This window comes from Trichophyton rubrum, assembly GCF_000151425.1.
Source record: "Trichophyton rubrum CBS 118892 genomic scaffold supercont2.2, whole genome shotgun sequence".
Classification (NCBI taxonomy): domain Eukaryota; kingdom Fungi; phylum Ascomycota; class Eurotiomycetes; order Onygenales; family Arthrodermataceae; genus Trichophyton; species Trichophyton rubrum.
The window spans coordinates 721,668-744,231 of record NW_003456427.1 but is presented as its reverse complement, the minus strand read 5'-3'; the positions used below and the strand labels follow the sequence as shown (position 1 = coordinate 744,231).

The following is a 22,564-nucleotide window of genomic DNA, read 5'->3' as shown; positions in this document are numbered from 1 at the left end:
ATCATGTATGTGATTGAAACGACGTTGATTGACTAAAGATGGAAGAGCCAACGGCAAATACATGACATTAAGTGAAAAAATGAATGAAATAGGCAATAATCAAGGCAAGAAGGACAAAAATGGCCCCTATCTCCAGAAAAATAAATGGATCCGTATGGATATATACCACCTCTAAACGAATACGTTAGCCCCATGGCACCATGGTGCAGGGAGGGTAAACTTACCCATACGTTGAGAGTCTCCAACCGGGGAACTTTCTTGGCTTTCTAATTCATGAGTTTGGACAGCCCTAGAGGCTTGACTAGATTCATTTCTGTTGTTCTGCACAATGTTGACAGCTAGTCTAGGTTCACGTCCAAAATCAACGTCAACTGGCATACGACGGCGTATCGTTACCGGGGCCGGCCGGGGCGTAGCTGAGGTATTTTCATCATATTCGCTGCAATTATCCCAGCTTTCCGCCGGGGAAACCGAGTTACTGTTTGGTGCATGGTAGACCTCAAAATTAGGACCACAACTATTCTCATACCTAATATCGCTGTGTTAATTGCATTTGATTTATTACCTTTCAAAGATAAAGGACAAGTAATACACATACGATTCCCCTTCATATATGTCTGGATGATCCCTTGTTCGAACTGGGCTTGGGTGACTTGCCGATGAAGGTTCATCTCGACTGTAAAGTGGCTCTGGATGGTGCCAAGGAGCCTGTGTCGACGTCTCAGTCTCTCTGGATTCAGGTACATCTGGGTGACTGTCACTTCTTAACGTCTGGTGATTGGGCAGCTTATCTTGTGTACCAGGATGGATCGGTAGGATCCCTCTTGTCCGCTGGGCTGCGAGTCCTGCATCCACGACCATGATTGGAGCAGGGATTGTCGGTTTATCTTTTGACTTTTTCTTGCTCTTTGGAGATTTTTCCTTATTCCAGTTGAGAGGCTTTACCTTGCATTCATGAGATTCGGAGGAGGATCCCTTTCGGGATGGGGTGTTCGAGCCTTTGGCCATATTTGTTGGACTGCACAGGATGACATATTATTTACTCGAAACCGGTATTCGTTAATTTATGGAGATAGCAGCAGCTATATAATGTAGACTAGATACAGGTTCGCTGTAATTACATTCCAGAGGATCAAACCATGAGGCAGTGTCGACATAGTTTGGCAAACGAATGCTATCCAATACACATAGGCTCCATTGTATCTACTAGCAATCCACTTAGCACTCAAAGTTACTTTATACTGTAGATGATAACAAATATATTCCGAGCACTTCGCTTTACATTTATTGATGCAAACTTCTACTGTATCTTTTTGATTCAGCATCTCTTAGAAAACCCCCAGGATAAACTTTTGATACTGAAAAAAAGTAAAAACAGAGCAAATAAGGTTCGACCGGAAAGGTTAGCTTCAATTCCTGCTAAAAGCGGTAAAGTTTCCGCATTCGATTAACATAATTTCAGCCTCTTTTTCAACCTCAGCGTTTAGCTTTCTATTATTTGCTCTAATAGAGTGTAGATGGTTGGAAACGTCTAATTACAGATCGTATACATAGTTTGATTATTCAAACTATCTTAAGACATTAAATGGTTCTTTTATTTAGTGAACATTTTCAATACCCTACGGCATGGTGAAGCAAACGAATACCCCTTCTAACAAACATCTAGAGTGATGGCTGGGATGGGGCAAGCATAAACTATAATGAATCAGTCCTGCTTTTCATACATTTTATTTAGCTATATAACTATGATGCAAGTGCCTCTACATTAGAGTCAATGGATCCCCATCTCTGTGACTGTATACATTCATCTGCACCAGTCAGGCCTTATATCTTAGCCATGCCATATTGCCACCCCCCTTTTATATTCTGAACGCTCGCTCCTCGGTCACTATATGTAGCGGGAAGACATTCTTCAAAATGAATCGACTATATACTAGGACAGTGAGATTTGCAAATATACGATCGGCACGTTCCTAATCCAGAAGCGTCTATGAATGTCCACAAGCACTTTTCTGTTCACCATGGGAAGTCATCGGGCTTCCTTGACGGGCTATAAAACCTATATAAAATCCTCTTCGTTGGCCCTTGTTTACACAACTGCCTCGGAATACCACAGTATAACAAAGATTCTTTTGGATTAGCTACACGTCCACATTTACTCCTAAACCCCTGCCAATTCTAACCATACGGCGTTCTGTCATTATGGATCCCACCAAGGACACATCTCCTGAGTTCCGAAGAAAATTCAAATGGATCAAGAAGCTCGGAAATGGCTCTTTTGGCGCCGTTTACCTCTTTGAGTCTCGGCTTACAAGGGAAAAATTTGCATGCAAGGTAGCAGTGGACCCTGGAGCGCAAGAAGCTCTCTTGCGAGAGGTTGCTATCCTCAAGAGACTGCATCATGTAAGTCTAAACTTCTGTATCCTGGCACCTGAACTCGCTACTGACATTATCCAAGCCAAACATTATCGAGTACATTACCAGCCATTTTTATCTCAACCAGAGACCAAACTGTTTGATTATGGCGTACCATCCTCTTGGCTCGCTGGAGAATTATAACTTTTCTACGCAAGAGGCCCTAAAAGTTGTTCATCAATGCCTCAGGGCCCTCAAATATCTCGAAGAGATGGCCTTATTCCATCGAGATATAAAAGAGGACAATATATTGCTGAAGTCAATATCCCCATTGCATGTATGTCTCGCAGATTTTGGCCTGGCAGTTACCAGCAGAGAAGGAGCCACAAATGGTGGCCAGTTAACTCACGTTGCCGTGGAAGTATATCTTGGCCGTGGGTATTCTTATATAGCAGATATTTGGTCTCTTGGGGTAACTGCCCTTTCCCTCCTCCGACGATTTCCCAAGAGAGAAGCTCAGTGCTTTTTCCGTGCTCGGGATCGTGCACAAGAAGCCAAATACTATGAAAGGCTGCTATCAGAAGCTAGCTCGTTGCATGGGTATTTCGGAGAGCTAGTAAAGCATATGCTTTGTACTCCAGATGTTCGGTGGACCGCGGTTGAGTGTCTGCGGTATTTGGGCGAAGGCCATGATGCCGGCCCCAGCCGCCCAGTCCACGGACGGAGCTAAGCCATAACGTCTTTGCCATAGTTATAGACGTTATGGGACGCCGGATATTTAAACAGGTCGTACCTTTCGACGTGTCTAGTGGCTCTATATCGACTAGATTGAGAATAGGCAGGCTAGCTGAAGATGTCTATAGGTGGAGCTATATTCTCCCAATGTATATATCATGGTTTCTTTGTAATAAAAAAGCGAACATATGAAACTCATGTTATCTACTAATATGATTATTGTTACATGGTCAATAACTATTAAATTAACACTCTCTAAATAATCTTGGTGAGGATGGCTACCTACTGGGCTGTCCGGCATACGATATGCGATAGAATGATACTATTTCACCATCGTCATGGGTAGCCGAGCGACGCTCTTCTGACTTTTAATCCCTGTATTCTTTATAGAAACTGATTGACTATTGGTGACGCGGAAGCTTGGTGGTTATCAACTTGACCAAACATGTTTCTGAAGGTTATGTAAAACAGTCACAATTTTTGAGGTCTCGGTGAATATTAAATCCCATATAACACTGTGCCCTGGGCCGCTGGCTTGCAGGTATACTCCCGGTAGCTGCCCTTCATCCAAGAAGTAGTCTGCCGACCCAGTAACATTCCCTGGACTGTATAGGTAATTCCTTCCTGTAAGTGCAATGTAAACCCATATGCTCACCCTGGTATATGGGGTTCCGTGCCTGTCACCAATCCCGCCATCAAGGGAATGTGGCTATCGTATGATGCATCTAAAAGCTGTTAACATTGAAAATTGTTCTCAACTTAATGGTGAGCATTAGGTCAATAATCTGTTAACGAAGTGGGTGGGAACTTTGAAAAAGATATAACAATGAGCGTAGTATAGCGTTGAAGAAAGAAAAGTCAATGCGGTCTCGGCTGACGATGATGCTACAAATAATGAAAAAAAATAATAATTTATATATAATAAGTGATTTAAATTAATATATTTGAAAGTAGTTATATATACAATTTATAGTACTCAATATGTAAACGCAAGCTAACTAAGCTATATATCTTGACACTTGTTTATCAAACTATTCAACAACTCGAGAACATCGTAAAGTCTTAATAGCATTTTGGGGGTTAGCGTCCGCCTTGGCAAATAACTCTGTTTGGGGCTTAGCAGGCGCTTAGTTAGACTGCGATCGAGCCATCCGCCAGGCTTGGCGTTGGACGCAGGGTCAACCTTGGCATCATCAACAACACCCAACGTCAAGGTCAATGTCAACGTCATTATCCCGTACATTCGTTTAAATCCATGGAAATAATGTCATTTCTGACAATTTTGGCTCCCTTAGTTGATCCTGATGGGTCTTAACTGGGGATGAACGCTATTCGAGATGCTCGGCTCAGCGTCACGCAACCCCACTAGAGCCAACTCGGGGTCAGCCAGGGCCTTGTAGCCACCGCAGATGCACCATGCCTCGATACCCTTCGCTCGGAGGATACTGCATGCCACCCTCGATGTGTTTCCGCTGTAACAGGCTAGCAAAACACGAGTGTTATTCTCCTTCAGTTCTTTCAGTAAGGCGGACTTCTCCCCGCTCTGACTGAACCAACCCTCAATCTCCAGCCACTGAGCCTCTAGAACAGCAGAGTCAGCAAAAGGTGATGTGGTGCTCTTTTCAAGAGTATCAAGAGGAGCATTTATGGCTTGGGGCAGATGCCACTGCTTGAAATCGGCGGGCTTTCGTAAGTCGATTACGCATCGCGAGTGGTCTAGTTTGAGCTTAAGGCCATCAAACCCATCTGCCCTCCCAATACCGAACACTGGGCCACTGGCAGGGAGCCTCTCATAAAATTCTGCAAGAATCTTTGCGGAATGGCTCTCCCAGGCATCATCATAGCGATAAAGGTCGACTTTGCGGAGATTCTATAACCCGTATTGTGTTAGCTTATTGCTGATTAACTTGATATGGCTTGAAGGAAACTTGCCTCATTCTTTATCGAGTGGAAATCTTCTGCCTTCAGCTTATCAAAATACTCTTGTATGTACTGATAGGGCAAATCGCAACACAGGAACACGCAATGTATTTTTCCGTCTGGACCTGCAAGGCTGGATAGTGTCCCTGCATCCTTGCGTTTTTGGAGTTGCTGGCAAAGGCCCTGCAGGCTAAATCCTGTTGAGGGACCACAAACTAGCCCGTGTCGACATAGCTTGAGAGATAATGAGAAGGATTCTTGAGATCCGACTTCTTCGATGACATCCACTGCTGATTGCCATGGAAATGGGACGGGAGACATGAGCGCGTACGATCTGGGTCCCGGGACACGATCGCCTGGTGCCGTGCAGACTCCCACTCTCAAAACTGATGGCTTAACCTTCTTGAAATATGTTCCCAGTCCAGTCATGGTGCCGCTGGTGCCCATACCAGAACATAAAACGTTGATTTCTGGGAGCTGCTTGAAGATCTGGGGCCCCGTATATCGTACGTGGCCTCCCCAATTGCCGTCATTGTCATATTGATTCGGATTGATAATCTCATCAGACTCTAGGGCCATTTTCTGTGCAGCAAAGATACCACCACGATCGTCTAGCGGTTCTGGTTGTGAGGGACCACCGAACAAGGTGATGTTGAGACCGAAGAACTGCATCAGTTTAATCTTCGCATCACTGGTTTTGTTGCTCAGAAATGCTCTGACATCTTTGATGCCGTGAAAAACATTCGCAATCATTGCCATGGAGACGATTGTTGAGCCAGAGCTGTACTCAATGACGGTCTTTGTCTTTCCGGGCACAACTTCTGCCTCTAAGAGATTCAGAGCTATGGAAATAACCGTCCTTAGCATCTGCATTATACCCTATGGATACGGGTATTGGTTGCTTACCTGGAATCGCTTTCACATTATTGGCAGGATGCATGGACATCATCTTTGCATATATGCGGACACCATCGTCATAAAACGGGTTTAATGCCTGTGGAATCTCGACCAAAGGCAATGGTGGCTGGCAGTCTGGGTCGAAGTACTTTTTCATCGACTCTGGCCCGGGGTAAACGTTAAGAGGGTTTATGTTTGCCATTTTATATGGGTTTAAACCAACACTGGTCATGGATGTGGTAGGAAGGCGTCAGGAGGAAGGGTATGTGCTCTTGGAAGCAGATTCCTTCGACGGATCTGATGAATTATATACTGCTTCATGGAGGCGATATCCAGGAATAAATTGCATATACGAACTTCCTTCCCAGATACCCTCAAGGTAGTTCTCCTAAACTCTCACTTTCTTATCCTCTCTGTGGAACGGCTCGGTGTTTCTTGTCCCTGGCAATTGCTAGTGAAGAGTGGACAGCTACTAGAACTCAAAGAACATGCACTGCACTGTAACCTATCACATCTCAAGAAACGGTAATCGCCGTGATTAAGTCATATTCATGTGACTTAATGTCTGGGGTCGTGATTTTATCTCACGGGGAGAACTTTATTCTAAATGAGGACCTTCAGACTCACTCCAGAGCCAAGCCATCCCCAAGCCTCGTCGGAATTTTCCTCCGAGGCATCCAACAGATTCCTAAAGATATCGAGCCAGCTTAGTTATTAGGTATTCCGCCCTCAAGGTAGTTCTCCTAAACTCTCACTTTCTTATCCTCTCTGTGGAACGGCTCGGTGTTTCTTGTCCCTGGTAATTGCTAGTGAAGAGTGGACAGCTACTAGAACTCAAAGAACATGCACTGCACTGTAACCTATCACATCTCAAGAAACGGTAATCGCCGTGATTAAGTCATATTCATGTGACTTAATGTCTGGGGTCGTGATTTTATCTCACGGGGAGAACTTTATTCTGAATGAGGACCTTCAGACTCACTCCAGAGCCAAGCCATCCCCAAGCCTCGTCGGAATTTTCCTCCGGGGCATCCAACAGATTCCTAAAGATATCGAGCCAGCTTAGTTATTAGGTATTCCGCCCTCAAGGTAGTTTTTATTCTTCCTTGGTTTCTATAGTTAGAAAGAAACGCCTAATTACTCGGATGCCCCTGTTTGCAAAAAAAAAAAAAAAAGTGCTCGAATACCCTTGTTTTATTTTACTTTTAGAGATACACACCATGTTTTCTACCTGTATCCCCTAGCCACAGAGTGACACATCAAGTTGCTAGAATTTCCTTCTTTCCTAAGGAAAGAGTACCTATCTCTGCTGTAGCAGAAGGTATAGTCTCCTTTACCTCCCTGACTTCCCTAGCCCCCTAATATCTATCTTACAATAGGGGCTTAACTTGGGTTATTAGGGGGTAGGGAGGTTAGGGAGGTCAGGGGGACTGTATCTCCTGCTAGCCTACGGAGTACTCTTATACTTAGGAAAGAAGGGTATCTCAACAACTCCACGGCTCGTTTGCAAGTGTCGACCAGGGTACTCGATAGATATTTACGGTTTGCTCCTCTTTCTCCGCATGAACTAACTATATACCTCTCTCTCCGCATGAACTAACTATATATCTAGCCAGTAGTACTTCATTCCTGAAGAATGGAGCTCTGGGAAAAGAGGCAGCCTTCGCTTGTTCAAGCCGTCCCTCATTCCATTCCCTAGCATACGTGCTGAGAATGAGTCATATCATTGCACGAAGAGATACCGAAACCATGGCGGAAAACAGTGAACAAGCGTGCACACCGACCAAGGGAAAACAAATGTACATATTCAACGAGCAGACAAACTACGTTTCGACTCGCAAGATTATAACGGTATGGTGGAGTGAGCTTCCTGTGTGATTGAGGATAGATACCGACATCCTCTTAGATTTTCTTAGCATGCGCCAGCGTCGACCTGGTTGCACTGATGGACCAGACAACTCTGGCAGCAAGTTTGTCGACTATAGGAGATGATTTGAATGCTGGTACCCAAACAAGTTGGATAGCTGGTGGCTTTTTCCTGTAAGGAATATAATATATATCCTAAGTTGGCTTCTCAGAATACAGTGGCTGAACTAGGGACAGGACCTCTACATGCTTTCAGCTGGTATACGGACGCCTTTCCGACATTTGGTCTCGGAAAGTCGTATTGTACGTTGGGTTAGCGATCTTCTTCTTTGGATCCCTAGCTTCTTCCCTGGCTCAAACAGCTATTCAATTGATAATTTTTCGCTCCTTCACAGGAATTGGTGGAGGCGGACTCGCCAACGTCGCCCAAATGATTGTCAGCGATGTGGTGCCGCTGAGAGAACGAGGCAAGTACCAGGGAATTCTGGGAGCAGTCGTGGCTTTAGCAAACGGCATCGGGCCTGTCATTGGAGGTGCCCTATCTTCAATATCGCAGGATTCATGGAGGTGGATTTTCCGCCTTAACCTTCCCCTTACAATAATCACAGCCCTTTGCGTGTTATTCTTCATGCCTCTTCGGAAAGTTGACGGCGACTGGAAAACCAAGGTAAAAGCTATTGATTTCGTCGGAGTGTTCCTGGCCCTTTCTGGGGCTACCGTCTTCATCCTTGGACTAATATGGGGAGGAGGTGAGTATGCATGGAATTCAGCCCATGTGATTTCTACGATCACTGTAGGTTTTGCTATTGGTGTGTGCTTCGTTTTATGGCAGTGGAAGGGTGCAGATTATCCCCTTGTGCCAATGGATATCTTCCGTGTGAAGATAGTAAATGGTGCATGTCTGACTATGCTCATCAACGGATGGAATTTCGTTGTGCAAATTTATTATATCCCGACTTTCTATCAGCTTGTGCACGGATACTCGGCTTCTAAATCGGGAGCCCTCCTTTTACCCATTATTCTGGTCCAAAGTAAGCAAATAGCCTGCCATTATGTTACGCGGCTGGTGGGCTCATGCTAATTTATTTCATAGCAGTGTTTAGCACTTTATCGGGCCTTGTTGTCCACCGTGTAGGCCGATATCGAGAATGCATCCTATTTGGATGGCTTGCCTGGGCCATTGGACTAGGACTCTTTTCCACACTTGATACATCATCAGGGATTGGCAAACAGGTTGGGTATGGCATACTTACTGGTGTGGGAGTTGGAAATACATTGCAGCCGTTAGTCAGCACTCTCAAGTCTTCGTATATCAGAACAATTAGAGCGATCATGCTAACTTGGCTGTTCCAACAGGGCTTTGGTTGCTATTCAAGCCGGTGTTCCCAGGAGGGATATGGCAGTTGTGACGTCGTTCCGCAAGTAGGTTTCTTCTGGCACCCGTATTCCCGCACGATGCAACTGACGAATGCCCAACTTTCCAGTTTTGTGAGAAACCTCGGCGCTACGCTGGGCCTAGCAGTATCCGGAACGATCCTGTAAGTCCTTACCTCTTAAAGGCGTTGCAAAACTCAGATCGTTGATGATGCAGGAATAATATCGTCTTATCTTCGCTTTCATCCCTTCTCCTTTCAGAGGCTGAGACAAAAGAGATAACACAAAGCCCAAGCCACTACTTGGCAAAGCAGAGTCCAGCGGAGGTCGAGAGAATCCGTTCTGTTCTTATTCCAGCGTACCAGAAGGGCTTCCGGGTGATTTTCATAATATGCTCGGCCCTTGCGGGGTTGGCCTTCATTCTTGCATATTTTCTCATGCCTCATATCTCACTAAAGAGAGCTGATGACAAGAAGCTAAAGGAAGAAGGCCAATGATTCACCCGGCTGCGAAGAGTTACAGCAAAGATGAATGTCAATTGGAAGAGAGACAGAGACACAGACTCCGATATAATCAATATTATGGGGCGATGCGACTAAATAGCCATGGAGACAAAATTCAAGCTTAAAATTTGGAAAGATAGAAACTAGTTAGTTAAATAAACGAAACATTCTGGGAATCTTTCATCGTTATCAAGTTAAAGATACTCGTATTAGTTAATGAATGAGATCTTCCTTGAAGTCAAGAGTTATATTTACTGCCAAGACAAAAAGAGAGGTCAGCACGTGACCGTTCCTGGAAACAAAAGTCAAAAAAAGAAAAAGACGACAACATCAGTCCAATCTTCTTCCATCAAAACATCAGCTTCGACCCGTTTGTGTCTCGATCATACGCCTGATGGACTAGGTATAGGGCATCAGGAACACGATTCATTGAAGCGCATTAATTGGAATATCGCGCTGGGCTTCGCTTGTCATGCCAACCGTTATGGTGGTTTGATAAGCTATTCCCTACTTCTCAACATGCAATGCTATACAGAGCTGCTGCTCCCATCAGGGGTAACGCACGCTGTTTCTGCTAACTTTATATCAGCAAATTCCAACAATCTCATTGTAGCGAAGACCTCTTTGCTGCAGGTATTTTCATTGGTTAATGTTACCTATGGCTCAACAACAGCCGCACAACCAGACCAGAAAGGTCGAAATGAACGTTCACAACATGCAAAGTTGGTCTTAGCAGCAGAATATGAGGTACCGGGTACTATTACAAGCCTTCAGAGGGTCAAAATCTCGAACTCTAAAAGTGGCGGAGATGCAATCATTGTCTCTAGCCGGAATGCGAAGCTCAGTTTGATAGAGTGGGATCCGGAGAAGCATGGGATAAGTACTATCTCAATCCATTACTATGAGGGCGAGGAGAGCCATATGAGTCCGTGGGTACCTGATCTGGGGAGTTGTCCTTCCAGCTTAACGGCGGACCCTAATGGAAACTGTGCGATTTTTAATTTTGGAATCCACAGTTTAGCCATTTTACCCTTTCACCAAGCTGGGGATGATCTCGTCATGGATGATTATGATGCCACACCGAATGGCAATGATTCCGCAGACGTGGTTAGTGACCCCCAAAAGTCGGCGCCTGAAAACACAGCACACGATAAGCCGTACGCACCCTCGTTTGTGCTGCCTATGACGGCACTAGATCCGGCCTTAACTCATCCAATTCATATGGAGTTTTTGCATGAATACAGAGAGCCAACCTTTGGAATTCTCTATTCCCAAGTTGCCAGATCGACTTCCTTAACTATCGACCGGAAGGACATTGTATCATATTCCATCTTTACCCTAGATCTGCAGCAAAAGGCTTCTACCTCACTCCTCACTGTCTCACGTTTGCCAAGTGATGTATTCAAAATTGTACCGCTTCCTCCTCCAGTTGGAGGAGCGTTGTTAATCGGAACCAATGAGCTCGTACACGTTGACCAAGCGGGTAAAACCAATGCTGTGGGGGTTAACGAGTTTGCCAGGCAGGCTTCCGCGTTCTCAATGGCTGACCAGTCAGACCTTGAAATGAGACTTGAAGGCTGCATTATTGAACAGCTAGGAAGCGGCACAGGAGATATCCTACTGATTTTAGCAGATGGGAGGATGTCTATCTTGTCGTTCAAAGTGGACGGAAGGTCTGTTTCTGGAATCTCACTCCATTTCGTTGCAGAGCAGTCGAATGGTTCGATAACGATAGCAAGGCCGACGTGTTCTGCTAGCCTTGGACGCAATAAATTGTTTTGCGGAAGCGAAGAAGGAGACTCTATTCTTCTGGGCTGGTCGAGGCCTTCATCTACAATCAAGAGGCCCTCTAAAGCAGCCGATGGAGTGGATGAAAACGGAGCAGCCGATCTCTCTGATGAGGCAGAACAGGACGATGATGGCGACGATGACGACATGTACGAGGATGACCTTTATTCGGCCAATCTTGCCAGTACCCGTCAGGAAAAGCAAGTTGTCAATGGAGACAGCCCGGCGGATTTTATTTTTCGAGCGTATGATAGACTATGGAGCCTTGGTCCGTATAGGGACATCACACTTGGAAAACCACCCAAATCAAAATCTAAGGATCAACGAGACAGTGTACCTGAAATAGCTGCTCCACTTGAATTAGTAGCGGCTCGAGGATTTGGAAAGTCTGGCGGTCTCGCCGTTCTCAAACGGGAGATAGACCCATATACGATTGATTCTCTCAAGATGGACGATGTGTATGGAGTGTGGTCCATCCGCGTCGTAGATCCCAAATCCAAAGATACTGGGCTATCCCGGAGCTATGACAAATACCTACTTCTCGCAAAGACTAAAGATGATGACAAGGAAGAGTCGGTCGTATACTCAGTTGGAAGCAGCGGCCTGGACTCAATAGATGCTCCAGAGTTTAATCCTAATGAAGATTGCACAATCGACATAGGGACACTCGCTGCCGGCACAAGAGTTGTTCAGGTCTTACGGACAGAAATCCGGAGTTATGACTACAGTGAGTCCATACGCATAAATATGTACTTTTGTTCCTAAAAAAAGACCAATACCTGATACAAAATAGATCTTGGATTAGCCCAGATATACCCTGTCTGGGATGAGGATACAAGCGAAGAGCGTACTGTTATTCAGGCAAGCTTTGCCGAACCCTACCTGTTGACTATTCGTGACGACCACTCTCTCCTGATCTTACAGACGGATAAGAACGGGGATCTGGATGAGGTTGAAGTACAAGGCTCGGCAGCCTCCGGAAAGTGGATTTCTGGCTGTTTGTACGAAGATAAAATGAATATATTCTTCTCTGACTCTGACATTGAAAATGAGACGGGCCCTAATATACTGTTGTTTCTACTAGATGGTGATGGGAACCTTTCCGTAAGTCTCTCCTCCCTGAACAACAGCAGTAAGTATTACAAGCTAATTAGTGATCGTAGATTTTCCGGCTCCCGAACACTTCGGAGCCATCATGCCGTGTGGATAACTTAAATCTTTTGCCATCAAATTTACCATATGAATCCTCTTCTAGACGACCAGTGAATCGAGTGACATTAGCCGAACTCTTAATTGCCGACCTTGGAGACTCTATTCACAAATCTCCCTATATGATCGTATGTCCCAACTAGTCCAGCCATTCTTGTTGCAAGTTTCTGTCTAAAACCCTCTTAGTTACGTACAAAACACGACGATCTAGTTTTATATGAACCATACCGCGTCGCTGGTGAATGCGGACAGTCCGGATTGCGATTCCTTAAAGCAGTGAACCATGTTGTTATGGGCCCTCTAACCGACCCGGGTGTAAACCAGGATATTAACCGTTGTCCTTCATCATGCAAACGTCTTCGTGCACTACCCGACGTTTGTGGGTATAAAACAGTGTTTATGTCCGGGCATAATCCATGCTTCATCCTAAAATCAGCCATCGCACGGCCACATGTTTTACGACTGCGTGGTAAAGCTGTTCAAAGTTTGAGCGGATTCCACATTGCCGCCTGTGAACGTGGATTTGCATATGTTGATGAAGATGTATAACCCCTTTTCTCTGTATGACCTGCCAATGAAACTGACAATACGCTTAACAGAATGTCATTCGAATGTCGAGGTTGCCTTCGAACACACGGTTCGATAGTGGTTGGGCAACGCGCAAGATCGCTTTTGGGGAACAAGTCGATAGTATCGTTTATTCGTCAGCATCTGAGTGTTATGTGATTGGCACCAGCGCAAAGGAGGACTTCAAACTTCCCGAAGACGACGAGTCGCATACTGAATGGAGAAACGAGTGTATGGAACTCCGTTTACTTTGTTGCCGATCGCGGCTACTGACGATTCGTTATAGTTATTACATTCCTTCCGCAGCTGGAGAGAGGGACTGTTAAGCTTCTGGAACCCAGAAACTGGTCTACCATTGATAGGTAAGTTGCTCAACCGCAAACTTACCCGTATGCATCTTCTTCCATACTCACCTGCTCCCTGAATAGCCATGAACTCGAACCCGCAGAGCGCATTATGTGTATCGAAGTAATTCGCCTTGAGATTTCGGAATTAACTCATGAGAGGAAAGACATGGTTGTAGTAGGCTCGTCCATTGTCAAGGGAGAAGACATTGTCCCCAAAGGATTCATCCGTGTCTTCGAGGTCATTGATGTTGTTCCAGAACCTGATCAACCCGAAAAGAGCAAGAAGTTGAAACTATTTGCCAAAGAAGAAGTGAAGGGTGCTGTCACGGCCTTGTCAGGCATAGGCGGACAGGGATTTTTGATAGTTGCACAGGGCCAAAAGTGCATGGTGCGCGGACTCAAGGAGGATGGAAGCCTTTTGCCCGTAGCCTTTAAGGATACCCAATGCTATGTCAACGTTCTCAAAGAGCTTAAAGGAACAGGAATGTGTATTATCGGTGACGCATTCAAGGGACTGTGGTTTACTGGGTACTCGGTAAGCATATTCTTCCATGATATATCATGAAATGCACTTCATTATTTACTAACGTGTGCCGCACCAACAGGAGGAGCCGTATAAACTGGATCTTTTCGGCAAAGAGAATGAAAATTTGGCTGTCGTGGATGCAGACTTCCTTCCAGACGGGAATAAATTATACATCTTAGTTGCAGACGATGACTGCAATCTCCATGTTCTGCAGTACGACCCTGAAGGTAGGAATCTCCTAGTGAATCCTAAGCATTTTGCAAAGAGACTATCTGAAACTAATACCGTTGTTCTGTAGACCCAAGCTCTTCGAAGGGTGACCGCCTGCTACGTCGAAGCGTATTCCACACAGGCCATTTTGCATCAACCGTGACTCTGTTACCACATGGGGCCCACACAACCTCTTCGCCTGTCGATGAGGATGCCATGGACACAGATTCACCGCCGCCATCAAAATACCAAATACTCATGACCTTCCAAACAGGGTCGATTGCAGTAATCACTCCTCTCAGTGAAGACTCTTACCGTCGTCTGCTAGCCCTGCAGTCGCAGCTAGTTAACGCGCTGGAACACCCTTGTAGTTTGAATCCACGTGGTTACCGGGCTGTTGAGAGTGATGGTATGGGTGGACAGCGTGGCATGATTGACGGAAATCTGTTGCTTAGATGGCTTGATATGGGAGCCCAGAGGAAAGCAGAGATTGCAGGACGCGTTGGTGCAGATGTCGGTGCGATTCGGATAGACCTTGAGAAACTCCATGGTGGCCTAGCGTATCTATAGTCGTTAGAGCGGTGTACTCTAACTGAATTATATAACTAATGTTTTCCATTTGTTGTTTTTGATTCGTCGGGAATGAAAGTCTAGTTATCAAATACCGCAGAAGTGCGACTGTTATACATCTTATGGGGCAATGGCTTCATCGTAGCCAAAAGTTCAGAAATCCAATATCTATAGGAGAAAAACAATGGGGAAAAGCAGTGGACTGTGCATGAAGAGGGTATAAAAGTACAGAACATGCAAATAATAAGTAAAAAGTTGCATCGCATCACGATTCATTGGGCGTCAACTCTTTGACCTTTTTTTGTAAATCAGACAATATTTCTGCATAGCTGTCAGCACTTCCATTTCTTTATTTTGGTAGGACTAAAATATGTGATGTAATACTTAGTTTCTCTGCCTGGGTCTCTTCCACCTCGAGTCTTAGCCAGCCATAATAAAGGATCTGATAGGTGAGAACTGCGCCAAGAAAGACTTTGAAGAATGGTTTTTTGAATGACGACAGCGATAAGGGAGGAGACTGCCGAGGAAATTAACAAGCTGATCCATACAATATATTAGGTGGATAGCTGCTCTTCATACCTGCGACGCGCTTGATGAATGGGATGGAGATATTGAAAAGAGGCGACGGTGGTCAAGGACATTTCTTTGATTAAGACGAGAACATATCCTCGAGATACTCTGCCTCGAGCTTCTCAGCAGATATAGCGGGCTCATATTTGAGGTCGTCTTGCCGTCCAGTGTTTATGTTTATATATATATATTTATATATATGTTTGGTCAACTTGCTGCTCCCTTTTCTCGCCGTCAAAATTTCTCGAAAGGGCAGAGGTCAAAATGACTAAGCAAACTCACGTGACTTTCTATGTAAGATAGCCCAAAGCGGAAAAACGGGCGGGGAGGTCGCACGTTCCCGCAAAAGCCTAAGGGCGATAAGCTTCTTTTGCTTTACTTGAGCCTCATGACGATCCAGGGCAGAGGGGAGACCCGGGCGAGCACGACGAGGTTCAGGGGAGACGCAGAGTGGGCGCCTGGGGGCCCGGACAGCGTTTGTTTTGATTATGTTTATGTGGCTAAGGAGGCAGACGAGCCTGAGGATTGTTCTGGGGCCATCCAGGGTTGCCGGAAGTGGTCCATGGCGGCCGAGTCGAGGGCGAACAAACTCATTTTTGATGTTGTGTTGCTGTGATATTAGTTTTTGGTGATGCGCAAAAGCTTCTGGGGGGCTGGCAGAATCCCTGGTCCTCTTTGGGCAAAGGCGGTGGGCAGAGTAGGCAGCAGGGCGAGCGACAGCGCGCACTAGGCCGCTTTGGGCTTAGCGTGGCATCGAAGTTTGTTTTCTCCCTTGCGCGCGATTTCCAGCAGAAACAAGCAGAACGAACAGCCAACACAAGCAGCTCGCTCGCTCCCTCACGCTCAGAGACACGGACAGCAAGACAGACAGCGGACGCCAGAGAGACTGAGCACAGGTTCTACGGGCTGCTGCTGGCCGGTATTTGTTGCTGACTGGGAGCCGGCTGAGGTCCTTCGCTGGGTGGCCGTTCCCCCTTGCGCCCAGTTTCAGCCTACTGCTGGCCCTTCCTCGTCTCCATCCTCTGCGCGAGAGCGATTCACACTCAGACACCAGATTAAAGGCCCGCTGGCGCTGGTAATACCGGAAACGCAAGTCATTCATCCGAGAATTTTGCCCTCTCTTGCCCCTTGTATCCACCGAAAACCGCCGTGGTGACTGGGTCCCCGGTTTTGATTCACACTGCCCTCGAGTCAAATCAAAGAATACTACTCCAGTTACCTCCTGCAAAAGCTACCGAGAGCTCTGTCCTGCCACAAGATGCCTCGAAAATACGAACCTACCCTGGAGGAGCTCGTCAACCGATCTGACCCAGAAGACGATGACTACGACGACAGGGAACAGCGATCGCGCAGGCCAACCAAAAAATCGAAGAGCAAGTCAAAGAAGCAAGCGTCTAGAAAGCGCAAGCGAGATTCGGATGACGATATAGATGAGGATACAGAGATTTCGGAGGAAGAGGACGACCTGTCAGATGACTTTGAGGATGAGATCGAAGACCCAAACGCAGAGAGAAATGCGCGTGGCTCCGTGAGAAGACGGGTCGCTACGAAGAAAGTATCCTACGCAGAGTCATCTCCTGATGAAGATGAAATTGATGAGCTCCTGGAGGACAAGGAAGAGGAGAAAGACGCAGAGGAGGATCTGCAGGCGAAGAAGGGGAAGAAGCGCAAGTTAATTGTCAAGTTCCCATTACCAACACAGTCCACTGCTGCAGAACCCGCTCCCTCTGGCCGCGCAACACGCTCCCGCGGTCGTAGTGCGAGTGTCCAACGTCAAGATCCAATAAGCGTAGGCACTCGACAGTCTACTCGGCGAAGCAGTCGCCTTGCACACGACGACAGGGAAGATATCGTGGCTCTCTCTGGCTCAGGTCGCCATGTCGAAACCATCCGCCAGGGCACCCGCAGCCCAGAGCCTGTTAAATCTCTTCCCACACGTCAGGGACAACAGCTATCTCACGTTGAGGAAGAAGACGATGAATCAAAAATACCCAAGGATGAGGAGGACAATTCCCACCTGGATCGCGCTGGTGCATCTCAGGTCGAGATAATGGAAAGTGATCCTCAAGGAGGTTTCGATGAGGATGCACCGGCTGTTGCAGCTTCTGACAGCGCCCACCCGCCTGCGGACGAAGATGCAGACGAAGATGCAGACGGAGGTGAGGCAGACGTTGAAATGGGCGAGGACGGGATTGTTCCTGAGTCTCAACATGATCGCGTCGAGCAGGACGAGGAAGACGACGAGGACGATGAAGGACCGGTATCACGAACGAGATCTCGACGAAACAGAATACAACAGGAGCCAGCAGCGGAGGAAGAGGCACAAGCTGAAAAGGAGGGAAGCCAGCCAGTTCGCCGATCCACTAGACGAACCGCTGGAAAGAGATCCCAGCCACCAGGAGATGATGGCAGCGACTTTGAGCCAAACGAAGAAAGTCATGAAGAAGAGGAACTTTCCGACTCAGCTGCGTCCTTGGCTTCTCCGCAAAATGATGACAGCGGCAACGAGCCTCGTACCCGCCGTAGTAACCGGCAGCGCTATTCTCATTCCCGTGCCGAGTCTGAAGCCCGTGAAATCGAAGAGGAACTGGCAGAGTTGAAATCAACACGGCCTCGGCGGAAGAAACCCGATATTGTGTACGAGGACAAACCACGACGAACTAGAAAGTCTGTCGACTACCGGCTCATCCGTCCAGAGCTTCTTCTCCCCTTGGAAGAAAGTGAAGTCGAACCAGCTGGATCTCCATCACGCCGTGGTGGACGTGCTGGTGGAAGCACATGGCAACGAACCCTTTTCTCTACTTATGGACCATTCGGCGGCGCTGGGCCAACACCTCTACTTGGGGGGCCTGCAGGCATGGGCGCCAATGGAGGTGTAGACAGTGATAGCTCAGATGACGAACTTGCTGCTCGTTCCAAGGGCCCCGGTGGCGCTCCTGGCGGAATGACCGCGGCCTCCCTTGCTCCCAGTCTCGGCCTAGGCATGGCAGGCCAGCTGCACCCTGACCCAGCCCAAGGCGCCCCCGGAGTGCCTGCTAACTATGGAAAAATCAAAGACAAGCAAGCCCTGGCCGATGCAGACCCTCTAGGAGTCAACCCGAATGTCAATTTTGACAGCGTGGGTGGTTTACAGGGTCATATTGATCAGCTGAAGGAGATGGTGTCTCTACCCTTACTTTATCCAGAAGTCTTCCAGAGTCTAAACATCATTCCACCTCGAGGAGTTTTGTTCCATGGACCCCCAGGAACCGGTAAAACGCTTCTAGCGCGTGCATTGGCTACTAGTGTCAGCACTGACGGGCGAAAGGTGACATTCTACATGAGAAAAGGAGCGGACGCCCTGAGCAAATGGGTTGGTGAAGCGGAGAAGCAGCTCAGATTGCTGTTCGAAGAGGCCAGAAGAACACAGCCGAGTATCATCTTTTTTGATGAAATTGATGGTAAGCTAGTATACTCCATCCATAACGACTACTAAGTGCATCTGTGCTAACATTATATATTACTCAGGTCTCGCTCCTGTCCGATCCAGCAAGCAAGAACAAATCCATTCTTCTATTGTGTCTACCCTCCTTGCTTTGATGGATGGCATGGATGGTCGAGGTCAGGTTATTGTTATTGGCGCCACTAATCGACCCGACTCTGTCGATCCTGCTCTCCGCCGTCCAGGCAGATTTGACAGAGAATTCTACTTCCCGCTTCCTAATGTTGAAGCCCGTCGAGCTATTATTGATATCAACACCAGAGGCTGGGAGCCTGCGCTTTCAGACGAATTCAAAGACAAGTTAGCTGCTTCAACCAAGGGATATGGTGGTGCCGATTTACGAGCATTGTGCACAGAGGCTGCTCTGAATGCCGTACAACGAGTTTATCCTCAGATATACCAATCAAAGGACAAATTATTGATTGATCCTAAAAAGATCAAAGTGTCTTTCAAGGATTTCATGATCTCACTCAACAAGATCGTCCCATCTTCCGAGAGATCTGCGTCCTCTGGCGCATCTCCTCTTCACAGTACGATTGAGCCACTGCTACGAGAACCCCTGCGTGAAATCCAAGAACGCATCGCCAAGCTTGTCCCCAGGAGGAAAGCACTTACTGCCCTGGAAGAAGCACAGTTTGAACAACCTAATGACGACGTTGGATTCAAACGCGAGAAGTTACAAGAAGAGTTCGATCGATCGCGGGTTTTCAGACCCAGACTGCTTATCCGGGGAGAGTACGGAATGGGACAACAGTACATTACATCTGCGCTACTGAACCACTTCGAGGGCATACATGTGCAGTCCTTTGACCTTCCGACTCTATTGAGTGATTCGACCAGGTCGCCCGAGGCTGTTGTGGTACAACTCTTCGCCGAAGTCAAGCGTAACAAACCCAGTGTTATTTGCATTCCAAGCATCCGGTCATGGTATGAGACACTTGGAAACGCTGTGATATCAACCTTCATGGGCTTGCTGCGTTCAATTCCCCCGACAGACCCTGTGTTATTACTGGGTATCCTGGAAGGGGAAGCTGATTATGAGGCAAACTCCGATATCGTACGCAACTTATTTGGGTTCTCTAAGAAAAACCAATATTTCCTTAGTTATCCAGAGCTGTCTCAACGCCGGGAATTCTTCCAGCCCATTATAGACTTCATACGCACACCTCCAGCCGATTTTCCTGAACCAGATAACCGGAAAAAGCGAGTGATTGAGCAGCTTGAGCTTGCTCCTCCAGCTCCTCCGAAGCCACCACCAGCTCCTACAAAAGAGGAACTTAAGGCACAAAAACGAAAAGACCGACAGACACTTAATCTCATGAAGATTCGGATACAGCCTATTATGGACCAGATCCGGAAATATAAGCGATTCAGAACGGGTGTTGTCGATGAGTCCCAAATACGATATCTTTATGATGACGATGATCCGAATGTTGTCACGTCCGACCTACCTCCACAGCAACGGAGCACGTTTAGGCCTTACGAGAAGGACACAGACAAAGCTGGCGTCCCTGGTCTGCGGGAAGTTGCATCAGGCAAATTCTACTACAACTTGGATATCGTCACCATCGAGAAGCGATTATCCAACGGATATTACAAGCGTCCAAAGGACTTTTTAGCTGACATCAAACGATTGGCTAAGGATGCAAAACAGCTTGGCGACCCCGATAGACAGTTGAAAGCGAATGAACTGTTGGCAAATGTTGAAGTTGACATCGGCGCAATTGACAATACTGATCCAGCCCTGGTGGCCGAGTGTGAGGTGGTATACACGCGAGAGCTAGAACGTGAAAAAGCTGCGCTGGAGAAGATAAAGCAGCCAGTAGCCGATGCCGATGGCACAATGAAGCCTCCAGCTGGCCCACCACCACAGATGAACATAGCGCATGGAAGCATTGAACTGTCCAATGTATCATCGGCCGGCCCCGTGGTACTAGGCGAGTTATTCAACAGTCCATGCCCGGCACCTGGTAGCAAATCTGGCCCTGGACATCCATCCTTGACAAATGGGCATACTCCAGGTTTCCATCTTCATGGTGGTGTTGACGGCGTCCGACCTCCAACCAGCAACGGTCCTCTGCATAAGCCAGAAGGTGATGGTGATGTTGAGATGTCTAATTCGGATCACACCTCCGGCGCACACCAGAACAACACTCAGAACAGCTCTTTTGGTCCATCTGCACAGCCGAGACCACTACACTCATATACTGCGCCTTCGCAGTTTATGAGGCACCAGTCCGGTCTGTCTACGTTGTCACAAAAGGGCAATATCACACCGATGGCCCCTGGATCACAACCCGGTGACTATGTTAACGATGCCTCGACAACCCAAACAACCTCTGACAAAAAGAATTCTGGTCCCACTGATATCATGCATACCAATCCCCATGCTTCCTTGATTGGGTCGGCCATGCATGATGCGCCAGACCTCACGCTATATCCCGATCGTGCTTCAGGTGATGAGCACCTCCCTGAGACTCAGCAAGGGGATAGCTCCTGGATTTCCTCTCAAATGACGCCTCTCCGTGGTGTAGCCGAATTCATTCATTCACAGTCCACAAGCAACGCAAATGGTAGCCAGTCACAACCTCGCCATTCCCAGGCATCTCAACCACATCCTGTTGGCCCTCCACCTCTCTTTGACGCCGCATCTAGCCGTTCTTCAGGGGGAAACACACATGGAAATCCTGTCACCCCTCCTTCGCGCAATGGTGAAACCACCCGTATCTCGAACCTCATCAACAGTGAGCCAAAGCAACCTGAGCCACCGCTGCCAAACTTAATTGTGGATGAAGACCTCAATAGAGAGCTTCATGATGAACTTAGTACTAAGACCGGAGGATTCTCAGTTGAGCAACTGGAACAGATCAACACTGAGCTTATGGACTGCCTATGGGTCAACCGCAACGAGTGGAATAGGCAAGAAGTTGCCATGATCTTGAGGTCAACCTTTCTCGAAACACTTGATGATATAAAATCAAGCCAGAACTACGTCGACACAACTCAGAAACTGGGCCGCCAATGAACATGATAACGATATATACTCCAACGAAGGGGATAGTCCAGGCCATGATGCATCCCTCTTTGTATATTGATTCCTTTTTTCTTTAGAGCCATGTAACCCACGTGTGGCTGTAACTGCAGAAATATTTACAAGACCTAACCCCTGATTCTTCTCCTGTATTACTTCCTATTCTGCTCCTGCTTCGTCTCTCACCTTGCTATGCAAATGTTTCTTGTTCATGGGATTATCTTCGTTTTTCCACTGTACAGCGAGTTTGTTGGTGTTGGAGTCTACCCTCAACTCCCATCTTTCTCACCCTTCCCATTTCTTCTGTTTAATGTGTCATATACGTTATTCTACTTGTGTCTTTGACATTTTCAATCATTCTTGGGGGAGGGAATCTGATTTGCTATCGTGGTGGTATGTTCCTCGAGGATGGAATAATAGAAAACCCCGTTGGGCACAGAAAGCATGTACACAATCCAAAACTCTTTTATTGTACCTCTAGTCCAGTATTTCGCCTCTACCAAACTTTCACCGTTAGCTGTTGAGGCTTTGTATAGTTAACTGACTTTGGTGTGGAGGTTGAGTAATCGAAACATGTGACGCCGCAGCGGCCTTCTTTGGTCTAGGTGGCATCTC

The 22,564-nt window shown here is 47.0% G+C and overlaps 6 protein-coding genes across 7 annotated transcripts; 4 read left to right on the top strand and 2 right to left on the bottom strand.

Annotated features, from left to right (window-relative positions):
- Positions 1-561: 561 nt before the first annotated feature.
- TERG_01823 (uncharacterized protein) lies at positions 562-1,008 on the bottom strand (the record flags this gene model as incomplete). The annotated part of the gene is made up of 1 exon (XM_003237053.2): positions 562-1,008. The coding sequence occupies one exon, from the start codon at positions 1,006-1,008 to the stop codon at positions 562-564; it is 447 nt and encodes a 148-aa protein (XP_003237101.2).
- Positions 1,009-2,202: 1,194 nt separating this feature from the next.
- On the top strand, positions 2,203-3,085 carry TERG_01822 (serine/threonine protein kinase; the record flags this gene model as incomplete). The annotated part of the gene is made up of 2 exons (XM_003237052.1): positions 2,203-2,403; positions 2,459-3,085. The coding sequence occupies 2 exons, from the start codon at positions 2,203-2,205 to the stop codon at positions 3,083-3,085; spliced, it is 828 nt and encodes a 275-aa protein (XP_003237100.1).
- Positions 3,086-4,053: 968 nt separating this feature from the next.
- TERG_01821 (uncharacterized protein) lies at positions 4,054-6,109 on the bottom strand (the record flags this gene model as incomplete). Its single annotated transcript, XM_047747813.1, has 3 exons — positions 4,054-4,960; positions 5,113-5,852; positions 5,917-6,109. 3 exons carry the CDS (start codon positions 6,107-6,109, stop codon positions 4,382-4,384), a joined length of 1,512 nt encoding a protein of 503 aa, XP_047603778.1. The 3' UTR covers positions 4,054-4,381.
- A 1,547-nt stretch (positions 6,110-7,656) lies between these two features.
- TERG_01820 (uncharacterized protein) lies at positions 7,657-9,644 on the top strand (the record flags this gene model as incomplete). Its single annotated transcript, XM_003237050.1, has 7 exons — positions 7,657-7,758; positions 7,814-7,947; positions 8,011-8,804; positions 8,867-9,056; positions 9,130-9,195; positions 9,258-9,311; positions 9,365-9,644. 7 exons carry the CDS (start codon positions 7,657-7,659, stop codon positions 9,642-9,644), a joined length of 1,620 nt encoding a protein of 539 aa, XP_003237098.1.
- Positions 9,645-11,615: 1,971 nt separating this feature from the next.
- Positions 11,616-15,615, top strand: TERG_01819 (protein CFT1). 2 transcript variants are annotated; one of them, XM_047747812.1, is made up of 4 exons: positions 11,616-13,190; positions 13,247-14,096; positions 14,167-14,314; positions 14,386-15,615. In XM_047747812.1, the coding sequence occupies exons 2-4, from the start codon at positions 13,671-13,673 to the stop codon at positions 14,865-14,867; spliced, it is 1,056 nt and encodes a 351-aa protein (XP_047603777.1). In that variant the 5' UTR covers positions 11,616-13,190; positions 13,247-13,670; the 3' UTR covers positions 14,868-15,615. The 2 variants fall into 2 exon arrangements, with proteins under 2 accessions (XP_047603777.1, XP_047605514.1); XM_047749346.1 differs by lacking the exon at positions 11,616-13,190 and having other exon boundaries at positions 13,428-13,445; positions 13,501-14,096.
- A 3,400-nt stretch (positions 15,616-19,015) lies between these two features.
- TERG_01817 (uncharacterized protein) lies at positions 19,016-21,943 on the top strand (the record flags this gene model as incomplete). The annotated part of the gene is made up of 1 exon (XM_003237047.2): positions 19,016-21,943. One exon carries the CDS (start codon positions 19,016-19,018, stop codon positions 21,941-21,943), a length of 2,928 nt encoding a protein of 975 aa, XP_003237095.2.
- Positions 21,944-22,564: the final 621 nt, after the last annotated feature.

What these genes read in the sequence shown, in the direction of transcription:
- TERG_01819 (XM_047747812.1), top strand. Translation starts at nt 13,671, where the DNA reads ATGTGTATCGAAGTAATTCGCCTTGAGATTTCGGAATTAACTCATGAG. An exon ending in TGTGGTTTACTGGGTACTCG is followed by an intron (nt 14,097 to 14,166) that starts GTAAGCATATTC and finishes CCGCACCAACAG; the next exon opens with GAGGAGCCGTATAAACTGGA. An exon ending in TCTGCAGTACGACCCTGAAG is followed by an intron (nt 14,315 to 14,385) that starts GTAGGAATCTCC and finishes GTTGTTCTGTAG; the next exon opens with ACCCAAGCTCTTCGAAGGGT.